This window comes from Lygodium microphyllum, chromosome 3, assembly GCF_053477565.2.
Source record: "Lygodium microphyllum isolate KBCC chromosome 3, Lygodium_microphyllum_v1.1.10, whole genome shotgun sequence".
Classification (NCBI taxonomy): Eukaryota; Viridiplantae; Streptophyta; class Polypodiopsida; order Schizaeales; family Lygodiaceae; genus Lygodium; species Lygodium microphyllum.
In genome coordinates this window covers 55,262,151-55,274,635 of record NC_141137.1, presented here as the reverse complement: position 1 = coordinate 55,274,635, position 12,485 = coordinate 55,262,151, and the positions used below count along the sequence as shown (strand labels likewise).

At 43.1% G+C, this 12,485-nt stretch overlaps 1 protein-coding gene across 1 annotated transcript; it reads left to right on the top strand.

Annotated features, from left to right (window-relative positions):
• The first annotated feature begins 4,082 nt into the window (after nucleotides 1-4,082).
• Nucleotides 4,083-11,568, top strand: LOC148038358 (ABC transporter B family member 10-like). Its single transcript, XM_087671027.1, has 11 exons — nucleotides 4,083-5,473; nucleotides 5,581-5,635; nucleotides 5,916-6,091; nucleotides 6,213-6,413; nucleotides 6,505-6,764; nucleotides 7,749-8,062; nucleotides 8,202-8,425; nucleotides 8,547-8,917; nucleotides 8,997-9,412; nucleotides 9,531-9,772; nucleotides 9,991-11,568. Exons 1-11 carry the CDS (start codon nucleotides 5,189-5,191, stop codon nucleotides 11,263-11,265), a joined length of 3,819 nt encoding a protein of 1,272 aa, XP_087527153.1. The 5' UTR covers nucleotides 4,083-5,188; the 3' UTR covers nucleotides 11,266-11,568.
• Nucleotides 11,569-12,485: the final 917 nt, after the last annotated feature.

Genomic DNA, 12,485 nt, shown 5'->3' with positions numbered 1-12,485 from the left:
CATAACATTTCCACCCATCCTAGTAGATGTATCGTTTTCAATCCTCATAATGACCATGTTTAAATGTCCCATATATGACCTAAGGTTAGTAACATTGGTCATGAAATTGTCAATTTGAAGCTTGAAGGAGCCCCATATCTTACTAAACATTTTGATGGCGTCCTTTTCTATATTTGAAGTGATGTCCAACAATCCTTGCAATGCAATATTGACTCCAACCTTCCAAGAATTGACATGTTGAGCCATATACTGAAGGAGCTACAAGACAATTCTAGCTTTCACAAGATTGGTAAACTTGTTGCTACAAGTTTTGAAGCTCAAATGTGAACATCAATCTCATAATGCAAGTGATGTCTTGTGTGAACAATAGTCAAGGCTCTCTTAATGGCTTTGCCTCGTGCTATTTACTTGGCTCTCATGACACTGATTTGCCTCTTTGGAGTTAACAAAACAACCTCTAGAGCACTGCTGTCAAATGTCTCAATCATGGGGTTAGGGTTATGAACTTTCATGTGTGTTAAAATAGTAAAAGAATGGAAATTCTTTAAAAAGCTTAACTTGGGGCTTAGAATATACAAAAGCATTCAAATAGTTCAATACAACTCATGTAATTTAATGAAATTATAGTAAATATACCAATGTTTAAAGAATATGGATGTTCATTTAAGTATGTGAGAAGACTTGTACATTGTGTAAGATAGGTATACCAAATAACTTGAATTTTAATGCCCCTTGCCTTAATTATGCCATGCTTGATTGACTAATCATACTTGTGTGATTTGGGTTCTTTTAAGGATGAATATGTTTAAAATTTACATTAAAAATTTGACAACGTGTTTAAAACTTATACACTATGAACCTAAAACATTCAATGCTTAATAAGCAAATAATAAGTGCAAGATAGACACAATGAAAGCTTTTTGAAGAAAAATACTTGCAAATATCTTGCATAAAGGAGATTAGCTAACAATGCTAAGTAATAGGACAAATAAAAGAGTGACATACCATTGATGACCTTCATCATGTCTTTTGATACATTCTCTACAGAGGGAGCTACGCCAATTAGCCTACATTCATCCATAATATCAATCGGCCATAATAATAATAATACTATTAATATGGATATCAATATGGACTTAATATTGTACATATTGAGAGAGAGAGAGAGAGAGAGAGAGAGAGAGAGAGAGAGAGAGAGAGAGAGAGAGAGAGAGAGAGAGAGAGAGAGAGAGAGAGAGAGAGAGAGAGAGAGAGAGAGAGAGAGAGAGAGAGAGAGAGAGAGAGAGAGATCATTTTAGAAATAGTAACTCGATAACTCTCATACGAAGTGAGAGTTACTATGTCAAAAGTAGTAACTCTCACTTCGTATAAGAGTTATGTCACACACACACACACACACACACACACACACACACACACCACACACACACACACACACTCTCTCTCATTTCCATGGCTAGGCGCCTCCGAATCCTCCATCATAGGTTGTGACCTCTTCATCAACACCTACCTCCTCTCTCTCTCTATCTCTCTGTCTGTCTGTCTGTTTGTCTGTCTCTCTCTCTCTCTCTCTCTCTCTCTCCACAAGTTGTTGCTATCGCTTAAGGATGCCTAGTGTTCCTCCTGCATCAGGGCTCCACATGCCATTGTAGAGTGAGTACTTGCCTAATGGCAAGCTCCACAAGTTGTTGCTGTAGCTCAAGGCTACCTAGTATTCCTCTAGCATTAGGCTCCACAGAATGGATGGAGGATCCCTAGAGAGCTCTTTTACTCGCTTGTACTATTTATGTGCACAAGCACCACATATAGTAAAGGATTATGATCGTGTACATTATGCTTTTATTTTCTTTTTGCTTTTGTAGTGGTATGTTGCAATCATTTTGTAAAAGCAAAATTAGATTTGGTTGTTTTGTTTACCTTATTGGTCAGGCTAGCATGGTTCATATGGCAGAATCAATCCAAATTTTGAACCTTCTCTCTCAAATAAGATAGACTTCTTCTATGGAGAACTTGATCAGTCTGGTGGACCACATATCGAAAGCATACATAGTGTTAGGTGACTATGGTGATAATAATGTCTTACTTACTCTATGGGAGGCCCTTCCTTTAGTCATTGTTGTTGAAGGACATGTCTCTCTCTCTCTCTCTCTCTCTCTCTCTCTCTCTCTCTCTCTCTCTCTCTCTCTCTCTCTCTCTCTCTCTTGTGTGTCCCCTCTTTAAACTTCATTTTTCATTTTAGAGTTTTAGAATGTCTAAATTATAATAATATGTGTGTTAAACTTTAAAAATAACACTTCATTTAAAAAAATGATGTTTTCATTAATAATGGTAAAATATTTACATGTCCATGTGAACAAGGGTGGGACAAGCTAGGCCTTAATTCTCAAAGAGCTTACAAGCCTCACATTAGGGAGCTTATCTTCCTACAAAAGAGTCTGAAGATCCAGTACTTAGGCGAGAAGACTTTAAGAATGGCCTAGAACTCTCCAGCCAAAGTGGATGGGTAAAAGTCAAGGGGTTTCCTGCTAGCCCCCCCCAAAGGCACTTCCATTCCTCTTCCTCTAGATAAGCTTAATTGCAATTGCTGATAGGATGTTGATAAGTCTCTAGGATGCTTCATCTAGTGTGCCTTGGTCCATGAACAACATAGTGCTCATACCAAAATCAACCCTAAGATTGGTTCCTTTTAGTTGTGCTTTAATTTGGTGCTAGACTAGGGCCACAATAGGGCAATCTTAGAATAGGTGCTTCTCATCTTCTTCATGCTGCTTACAAAGTGCACAAAGTGGAGTGAAGGGCCCATGTTCCTCTCAATGGTAGCTTCTTAGACATCAACCTCCACTTGAAAAAATTCAAATTGAAGCTTCCACACTCACTTCAACCCGCGCTTTCAAGTTGACATCCTGGCTGTAGGATAGGACTTCTTCCACTTACCTAATAGGTTAAGTGGGATAGTAGGCATTGGGAAGAATGTTTCCTTCAGTGCTTTAAAATTGATTATTATCTCGAGCTCTTTATGTTGCAAAAATGAGGGAGTAACTTGGAGGGAAGTTGAAGGCAACCAAAACATTGGCGATTTGTAGTGGCTTCCTTCATTGCAGTTGAGCATTATTGTAACAAAAAAGGCAAGTCATTCATAGAAGTGACATGCTATCAAACATAAGTTTAATAGGTATGATTTTTATTTTCAAGAGTTTGGCTTGGGAAGTTCTCTATGCATGCCCATGTAGGATTAATGACAAGTTAGGTAGATTTGTGAATTATAAGTTAAATAGATTTACTATGTTTATTGGCCATGTTCTCTCATCTTGGAGTCAACCTTAATGATGTGCAAGAGTTAAAAATAAAATATCTATCCCTTTTCTAAATCACTCGAGCACAAGGTGAGGGTGTCTTTCACCGTCTACCTAGACTAACACACATATGTTCATCTAAGGCTTACATAATGGATGTGCGAAAAGTGGGAAGAATAATGGCAAAAGGGGAAATATCTCTCTCGTTGGCATTGAATGGCAAAAGGTGGAAAGACAATCTTTGTGCAAGGAAAAATGTTCGACACGATGGGGGGTAGAGGTGGAGGTTTATTAAGGGAGGGGAAGGTGAAAGGAGGAAAAAGGGGCCGTAGGATGGGGATAGGGATTCGGGCACTTGGGTTTATTGTTAGCGGTTATCCAATTGCCGAAAATTAATGGGGAAAGGGGGGTGGTAGGTGGCTGGATGTAGCGGGAGAGGGGGGGAGGGGGCGGAGGCTGGCTGGAGGGGTGGCGCTAAATTAAAGAGGCAAACGTATGTTACAATAGTTAGGTGAGAATTGCTCTGGCAAAAGCTACCTGCCTTACAAGCCCCTCATTTAATGCCTCCGTCCGGCATCCCCCCCATTGTCCTTGTCGAAAAAAATAGCACAACCTACTCGCAAATAAAGGAAAAACAAAAAAGGAAGTTGGGAAAAAGAAACGCACATACATATTTTTCCGAAACGCAGAAATTACCGAACAAAATCAGTCCCTTGTTCACGTGGCTTCCTTTCATTTCCTCCCCCATTCGCAATTCATACAAGATTGAATTGTATCGACCATGTAAAGCGGTCTCCAGCTAAGCTAAGCTCACTATCGAATACCGCCTCCCCCCCCCAACAAATCGGCTCCGGATTTGGTCTCCGAATACCGCTTCTTCCCAACACAAATGGGTGCGGATTTGGTCTTTCGAGAAAACCGCCCCGGGCTTACCGCCGCCGCCACGCTCCCATCATCACCTCCACCTTCTCTCTCTCTCTCTCTCTCTCTCTGTGTCTCGCACCACACGCATTGCATGAGTTTCACCGATAATGTATGTCTGGGGAAAAGGCTAGTTGCAAGGCAGGAATGAATCGCAGGCGCCATTCCTACCCCCTCTGAGCTCTCCCATTCCCCGAGTAGCCCGGCGCAAACGGGTGTGTCAAAGTTGGCAGGCCTCACTCGAAGCCTGACGGTCATCCCAGACAACCAGAACTGCACACCATCCCTTTGCTTGGTGCAGTATCCTGCCTGCATCTGCGACGAGACGCCTGTTTTCTAGCGCATATTGTACTCCGCAAGCCTGTCACTTCCATTCTACAGGTGCAAGACGAAAGACGTTGCAGCTGCTCCCCCTCTTCTTTTACTTGTACTTTCATCTCCGGGATCTTTCATTGCACATGGTGTGCAAGTTCATCCCGGGACAGCCAAGCTTGTCGATTCTACTCGGCAGGAGGTAGAGTAAAGAGGCTGGTGCTGTCACTCGTTCTAGCTTCGGCCACAGTTTGCAGGTAAGGACTTTTCTACTTCTTCCTCCAGAGGATGCGAAGGCCGCCATTTTGCTCAGACAGATGCACCGCTGCTCGAACAGTCGCAAGACGCCAGTGCGCAGGTTGTCCTAGGGCCTTCAGCTTCATCCTGATACCAGAGCTAATCTCAAGTCTTTTACTTGAAAGTACATTATCCTAGTTTCGGCTCCTAACGTCAGAGAATGTTTCACGCCAAAAGGCTGGTTCCGACTCCCCATGCTGTGGACAACTTCACGCCAAGAGGCTGACGATCGGCAAGTGAGCATGACTCAGATCGTCATCGCTAAGTTTGCACATGCTTGCAGAAATGTCGTGCTAGCAGGCCATTTTTGCCTGTAGAGGAAGGCTGACCAGGAGCTCATAATAAGCAGGAAAACCTCTCGCGCCATGGCCAGGTCGCGCGTTTCTGAAGAAGAGACCTTGCGTCCGAAGCATCAACATGAAGAAAGCGAGGAAGAGGATGCTAAAACGGTGGCGACGCCTACAGTACCCTACTTCAGGCTCTTTTCTTTTGCCACAAGCTTCGACTACCTTCTAATGCTTGGTGGGACCATAGGCGCCTGTGGCCATGGAGCTGCTCTGCCCCTTGCTGTGCTGCTGTTTGGCAACATTGTCGATTCGATCGGAGTTTACTTCTTAGATCCCGCCAGGCTCTATCAGGACGCTTCCAAGGTTCTACACATGCTTATGCTTTGTTTGCCGCACTTTTCATCCGTTTTTACCAGATTCTTTTCTCAACCTTTGTCTAACCGGTGGATGTTGTCTGATATTCTTCGCAGTACTGCCTGGATTGTGTTTATGTAGGCATTGTCACTCTGTTTGCGGCTTGGCTAGGTAACTCGCCGTTCAAACTGCTTGTATCTATCCAGTGTTTTAAATGTCAAGTATTTTAGTCAATCCTGGAATACTACTAACATGTCATCTGTAAGGTTGGTAGAGGATCTTAGAACGTTGTGACCTGCCTTGATCGCCTGGTTCTAAACTTGTGGTTCTTTACTTTGTTAGTCAGGATTAAGTGGGTTTTTAGCTGTTCAAATTGATCTGTGCACTTGCGTCAAGTTTCCCCATTGACAACGCGCTTTAGTGACGATGGCTTGGATTGTTTGGTATACAGAGGTGTTCTGCTGGACATACACAGGAGAAAGGCAGTCATCCAGGATGCGGGTGAGGTACCTGAGAGCTTTATTGAATCAGGACATTGGCTTCTACGACACAGACTCAACGACTGGGGAGATTGTAGTGGGGATCTCTAGTGACACGCTTTTAGTGCAAGATGCTATTGGCGAGAAGGTTACTACTCTGGTTATATTGCACGTCTTTTAGTAAAATGGTACACCTTGTACAGGTGCGGAATTTAAGCCTGCTAGGCAAAGTCTCACAATTGCGGCCAACTTTGTGTTTATCCCTGCAGGTAGGGAATTTTATACACAACATGGCACGGTTTGCCGCTGGATTGGCAGTAAGCTTTACTCTGTCTTGGGAACTCACGCTCTTAACGCTAGCTGTGGTGCCACTGATTGCCGTTGCGGGGGGGGTGTACTCGTACGCCATGATAGACGTTACTAGCAATAGTCACAAGGCTTACATAAAAGCTGGTGAAATAGCGGAACAGGTACGTAATTATTACTGTGAAAAAGTTTTCCCGCTATTGTTTAGTATGCACATTGAAGTCGTAAATCTGATGTCGCCTGAGCCTCCTGCAGGTTGTGGCCCAAGTACGCTCTGTGTACGCGTATGGAGGGGAGGGCAAGGCAGTGAGCTCGTATGCGAAAGCACTTGCAAAAACAGTGAAACTCGGCAAGAAGGGTGGCCTTGCGAAAGGCTTGGGCATGGGCTCCGTGTACTTGCTCCTCTACTTTACATGGGCCCTGCTCCTTTGGTTTGCAGGTCGTATGGTAGAACGTCGAACTATTCGCGGCGGCCCAGCATTTGTGACCATCCTGAACGCAGTGGTGGGGGGCATGTAAGTCCTTTTCCGTTTCCCCACGTTTGACAGCCACTCGTAAGGGAAAGGCATGTTAAGTAGATTGCTACAAATGCTGCAGCTTTCGTAGGGTGTAACTGCGTGTCGTCAGTGAAGACTATAACATCATCGGCAGAGCAACTAGAGTGTAATATGAAGAGTAGTACTACGGTCGATCTTCTAAAAAATTTCTACCTTTAAAAAGGAGCCATGGTACCCCCACTCCAAATCCAAAAATACAGGTTAGGCCTATTCAAGGCTGGTCTGTCACTGACGAGGCATTTCAAGGTCCGTCCTTGGGATCGAAACTCAGCCGAGTTTTTTCAATGTGCCATGGTTCCCCCATACGGGTGAGGCAATTAAAGGCTGGTCCGTCCTGGTATCGAACTCAGCCGAGCTTAAGCCCCCAATTATACTTGTTATTGGCATCTTCGTCGAGACTTATGTTCTTGACCAAGCCTCAAGTTGCCCGTACCTGTTAGTTCCCAGTACTCAGCTGATCTTTAGACCCCAATTATACTTTCTTATTAGCATCTTCATTGAGATTTATGTTCTCGACAAAACTTCAAGTTGCCCAGAACTTGCTAGGTCCCGGAAATTCCCTTTTCATCATCCCTGTGATCCCATACGGCCCATAAAATTTCTGTTCATCATCCCTGTGATCCCATAGGCCCACAAAAGGCCAAAACTTACTAGCCTTGAGCTCTTTTATCTGTTCGTGAAAACCAACACTATTCGGGCTAGAATATCATATTGCTAAAAATCCCATGTCTTGCTAGTTTCCAGGAGCTCTCTGTTCATGAAAAACAACAGCATCCCTATGATCCCATCCCTATGATCCCATATTGCCCGTGCTTGTTTTAATTTCTTTGAAGGATTGTGTTGCGAGTGTAATGCATTTTGCGCATTGTAATATGTAGCTAAATATATTTTGGATTATCTATTCATTTTGTTTGTTGTTTATAATTTTTCTTATTTGGACAGAGCAATTGGCCAAGCGTTTCCCAACTTGACAGCTTTCGGGAAAGGCAAAGCTGCAGGCTACACCATCTTTGAGATAATCAAGCGTTCTCCTGCAGCCGTTTGCAATCAGGGTGGAATTACTCTGCATGAGATCAAGGGGCGAATAGAACTGAAAAACATTAGATTTGCATATCCCTCAAGGCCTGAAGCCTTGATCTTCCAGGACTTTTCTTTAGATATACCTGCGGGAAAGATAGTAGCCCTTGTCGGTGGAAGTGGATCTGGGAAAAGCACAGTGGTTTCTCTCATCGAGCGTTTCTACGATCCTCTAGCAGGTCTGTACTTTGAACACACCGCAACATTATCAAGGAATGAGGTTCGTGATATTGGGCTTGAAACTAGAGTGGGTGGGAGTCACATGATAGAATTACCCATATTGGCATTGACATTTTTCTGTTGGCTTGGTTCATGAAGGTCAAGTTCTCCTCGATGGACAGGATGTGAGATGCCTCGACTTGAAGTGGTTGCGGTCTCAGATTGGCCTTGTAAATCAGGAGCCTGCACTATTTGCAACGACCATCAAAGATAACATACTTTTTGGAAAAGAAGATGCAACCTTTGAGGATATTGTGACAGCTGCAAAGATTTCTGGGGCTCACGATTTCATTAACCAGCTGCCTGCAAAATATGATACACAGGTAAATGAGGTGCCAAGATGGAGGTTTTGTCGCAGTAAGGGTTTATGCAACAGACTGTTGGTAGTGTTCCAGGATGCAGGAGCTAGATCTTTCTTACATGCTATTCACTCTTTGTTTGTAGGTTGGTGAGAGGGGTGTACAATTGTCTGGTGGTCAGAAGCAGAGAGTAGCCATTGCTAGGGCGGTTCTTAAGGATCCTGCTATTCTACTTCTTGACGAAGCCACAAGTGCCTTGGACTCTGATTCTGAGAAGATTGTACAGGATGCCCTCTCTCATATAATGGTGGGCAGGACAACAGTCATGGTGGCACACCGCTTGTCTACCATTCAAGATGCAGATATTATAACTGTACTGCAGCATGGAAAAGTTGTGGAAAGTGGGACGCATGACCAGTTATTAGCCCGAGAAGGAGCCTATGCCAGTCTTTTGCACATTCGAGATGACAATCCAAGACAGAATAGCTTAGGATCTGACATGGTGACATCTGGCAGGTACATGATTAAAATTGAAATCATTTACTTTCATCTGTGTGCCCTTTAACCTGTTTTCTAACTGACTTTTTGACTCCAGGCATTCTCGTGGTTCTTCACTTACTGTAAAAGCTTTCAGCTTCAGACTCAGCATGCAGTCTGATATTGAATCTTTGGGCTTTCCGGAAGCACAAGCAGACCGAAAGCCTTGCAAGAGGCCATCCATCAAGAGACTAATGAAACTGAATGCTCCAGACTGGCCGTACAGCCTGTTGGGCATGCTAGGAGCAATGACGGCTGGAGGATCTATGCCATTGTTTGTACTTGGAATAACAGAGGGTCTGATAGCGTTCTATTCTTTAACTCCAGGCTACTTACCCCATGAGATTAAAAAGCTTAGTATTCTGTTTCTATGTGCTGGCACTGCTACACTTGTATTCTTTGTGATGGAACATTACTTTTTTGGAGTGATGGGGGAGCACGTCACCTTCAGAGTGCGGCATTTGATGTTCTCAGGTCTGTAAGGTTCCGATTTTGCAATTGACTGCATGTGTGAGCAAGTGAATCTGAAAGCATTAAAATTAAAGAACTTGCAAATCTGATTCTCATCTCTAAAGCTCCTTCTTTGATGCAGCCATTCTTCGCTTTGAAGTGGGCTGGTTTGAAGATGAGAAGAACAGCAGCAGCCTTGTAGCATCTCGTCTTGCGTCAGATGCATTAATGGTGAAAGCAGCTGCAGGGGATCTTCTATGTACTTTAACTCACAATCTGTCACTTATAACAACAGCATTCATAGTTGCATTTTTACTTGAGTGGCGAATAGCTCTTGTGATGATCTCAACTTTTCCCTTTATAGTTACATCAGCAGTTGCCCAGGTAATCCAGAGTTCTGTTAGTAACATTTAGGGATATGAAAAGCTACAAGCATCGATTGCTAGTGTAGAACTCGCAGTGTTTTTAATTCAAGCTCAAAGAGTGACCAACTGTCAAATTTGCTAGGTTCTTTTTGGCTTTTGTGAACTTCTACCATTGTTCATTCCATAATGAAAGAAATATCAATTTCTCACTTTATTAACATCAAGATTTTCTTGCAGCGTCAATTTCTGAAAGGTTTTGGTGGGGATGTCTGCAAATCCTATTTGAGAGCAAATATGGTAGCAGGTGAAGCTGTTGGCAATATGCGCACTGTCGCAGCATTTTGTGCTGAAGAGAAAGTCCTGCAGCTCTTTTGCAGTGAGCTTCAACGCCCTTCCAAGGACTCGTTTTACAGGGGACAGATTGCAGGGATTGCTTTTGGGATCTCTCAATGTTGTATGTTCTGCTCTTATGCCTTGACACTTTGGTATGGTTCTTACTTGATTAAAAGCGGGTATACTGCATTTGGGCCTATGGTGAAGAGCTTCACGGTTTTACTGGTTACTGCACTTGGCATTGCCGAAACATTGTTGCTCGCTCCAGACATTATAGAGGGTATTCAATCTGTGGGATCAGTCTTTGAAATTTTAGACAGGAGGACAGAAATAGATCCAGATGATAGCAAAGCTGAGGAAGTGAGTGAAGTGAGAGGCTCACTGGAGCTACGGCATGTCAGATTCAGGTATCCTTCAAGACCGGAAGTAACCATCTTTGAAGATATGAATTTGAGGGTTGGCTCTGGCAAGAGCCTGGCACTAGTGGGAGCAAGTGGTTCAGGGAAGAGCTCAGTAATATCTCTGATTGCGAGGTTTTATGATCCTCTATCAGGCAATGTAATGATAGATGGCAGAGATATTCGGAGGCTGCGCTTGCGCTCCCTGAGAAAGCACATTGCATTGGTGCAACAAGAGCCCTCTTTATTTTCCACTTCTGTGTATGATAATATCTTATATGGCAGAGATGGGGCCACTGAAGCTGACGTGATTGAGGCAGCCAAAGCTGCTAACGCTGACTCATTTATAAGTGGTTTGCCTAATGGGTACCGCACAGAGGTGGGTGAAAGAGGGGCTCAGCTTTCTGGTGGTCAGAAGCAGAGAGTGGCCATTGCGAGAGCAGTGCTTAAGAATCCGGCCATACTTCTTCTAGATGAAGCCACGAGTGCTCTGGATACCGAGTCTGAGAGAGCCGTGCAAGAGGCATTGGACAACTTGATGAAGGCTAGAACCACTATTGTGGTAGCCCATCGGCTGTCAACGATACAGCATGTGGACTCTATTGCTGTATTAGAAAGTGGAAAGATAGTGGAGGAAGGCAAACATGCTGAGCTGCTGAGAAAAGGGCAAGCATATGCACGCCTCATACGCTTGCAGCAACATCTGCATCATCATCCATCATCAGATATGATGCACAGGGAGTTTTTGCAGGACTTCTTGGAAAGGCAAGCGCCAAGATGAACCTTCTGAGATCCCACTTGGATGTAAAATTTGTTGGAAAATCTCAAGGAAGCTCCGCTCAGTCCTATCCTTCTTTGTATCATTGCTGGGGCGTGATTTACCAGTCCTGTGGATGGGCTCAAGTCCAGCCAGTGCAAGCCCATCTCATTACATACCATGTATCTATCATGTAGCATACCTTGTTATCCCATTTGTACACAGAGAGAAGAACTCCTGTCGAAGTACAATAATTAAGGGTGGCGCATAATGCTCCCCTCCGACCTTTAGTACAAGTTATCAAGGCAAATCCCGATTCGGTTTTCAGGAATTGATTTTTTACAGGGTTTTTTCAAGATAAGGAAGGTTTTGTAACGTCCGTATTGAAAAACTGGCACTAGGTTCGAAGAGGGAGCTCATACATGTATCGTTTTTAAAATTAAAATTGGAACACCGACATATATGTTTTTAGGGGAGTACATATATTTTATCTATTAGAATATTAAATTTTGACCATTTATGTATAGTTTTAGGTAAGGTGTGATTGCTCAAGGAACGATACTTTTTGTAAGTTTGTAATGCCTCATTTTGATCTTGTCGTACTGTCTTGCTTTTGCTTTCAAAACCGCTTGCTCTATTAACTTGCACAACACTTTTTTGGGCTCTTTTAACTATGTGATATCACCACTCACATATACCACAACTTTCAAGAGCAGATGATCAAGGATTCAAGAGTCCTAGAAGACTTGAAGCGTCCTTGGAGCTGGAGTTTGGACTAGAGCATCTTGGGAGTTTGATTGTGATCTCAAGAACTTACTGGTAAAGAGCATCCGACTCTTAATCTTTTGTGAAGGTCTTTTGATGTAATCTAGGCTTGAGTCGTTTGAAGCTCTTTTGATATATTCTAGGCTTGAGTATTATAATCTTAATTTGAAAGAGTATTATTATCTGAAATTGCGGTAGGTCTTAAGGTTTTATATTTTCAAACTTAATAGGGATTTTGGAAGATACTTGGTGCCAAAAAATAGAAAATTAATATGAAGTTATTTAATATTTATTGATGCCCCATGCACAGAACGCTTGGCCACTTTGTGGTAGCTTAGTTGTCTCGAAGCAGCAAGCAAAGTGCGGTCTCAACAATCTATTTCCCCTCTTTTTCTCCTCATTTTCCTTTGTTTTTAAAATTTTATCCTTCCCCCTTAAGCTGCCATGAAGCGGCAAGCGAAGTTGTGTGGTATGTTCAA

Coding starts and splice junctions, on each gene's coding strand:
- LOC148038358 (XM_087671027.1), top strand. CDS start 5,189: ATGGCCAGGTCGCGCGTTTCTGAAGAAGAGACCTTGCGTCCGAAGCAT. Junction 6,092..6,212: donor AAGATGCTATTGGCGAGAAG/GTTACTACTCTG, acceptor TTATCCCTGCAG/GTAGGGAATTTTATACACAA. Junction 9,413..9,530: donor GCGGCATTTGATGTTCTCAG/GTCTGTAAGGTT, acceptor TCTTTGATGCAG/CCATTCTTCGCTTTGAAGTG.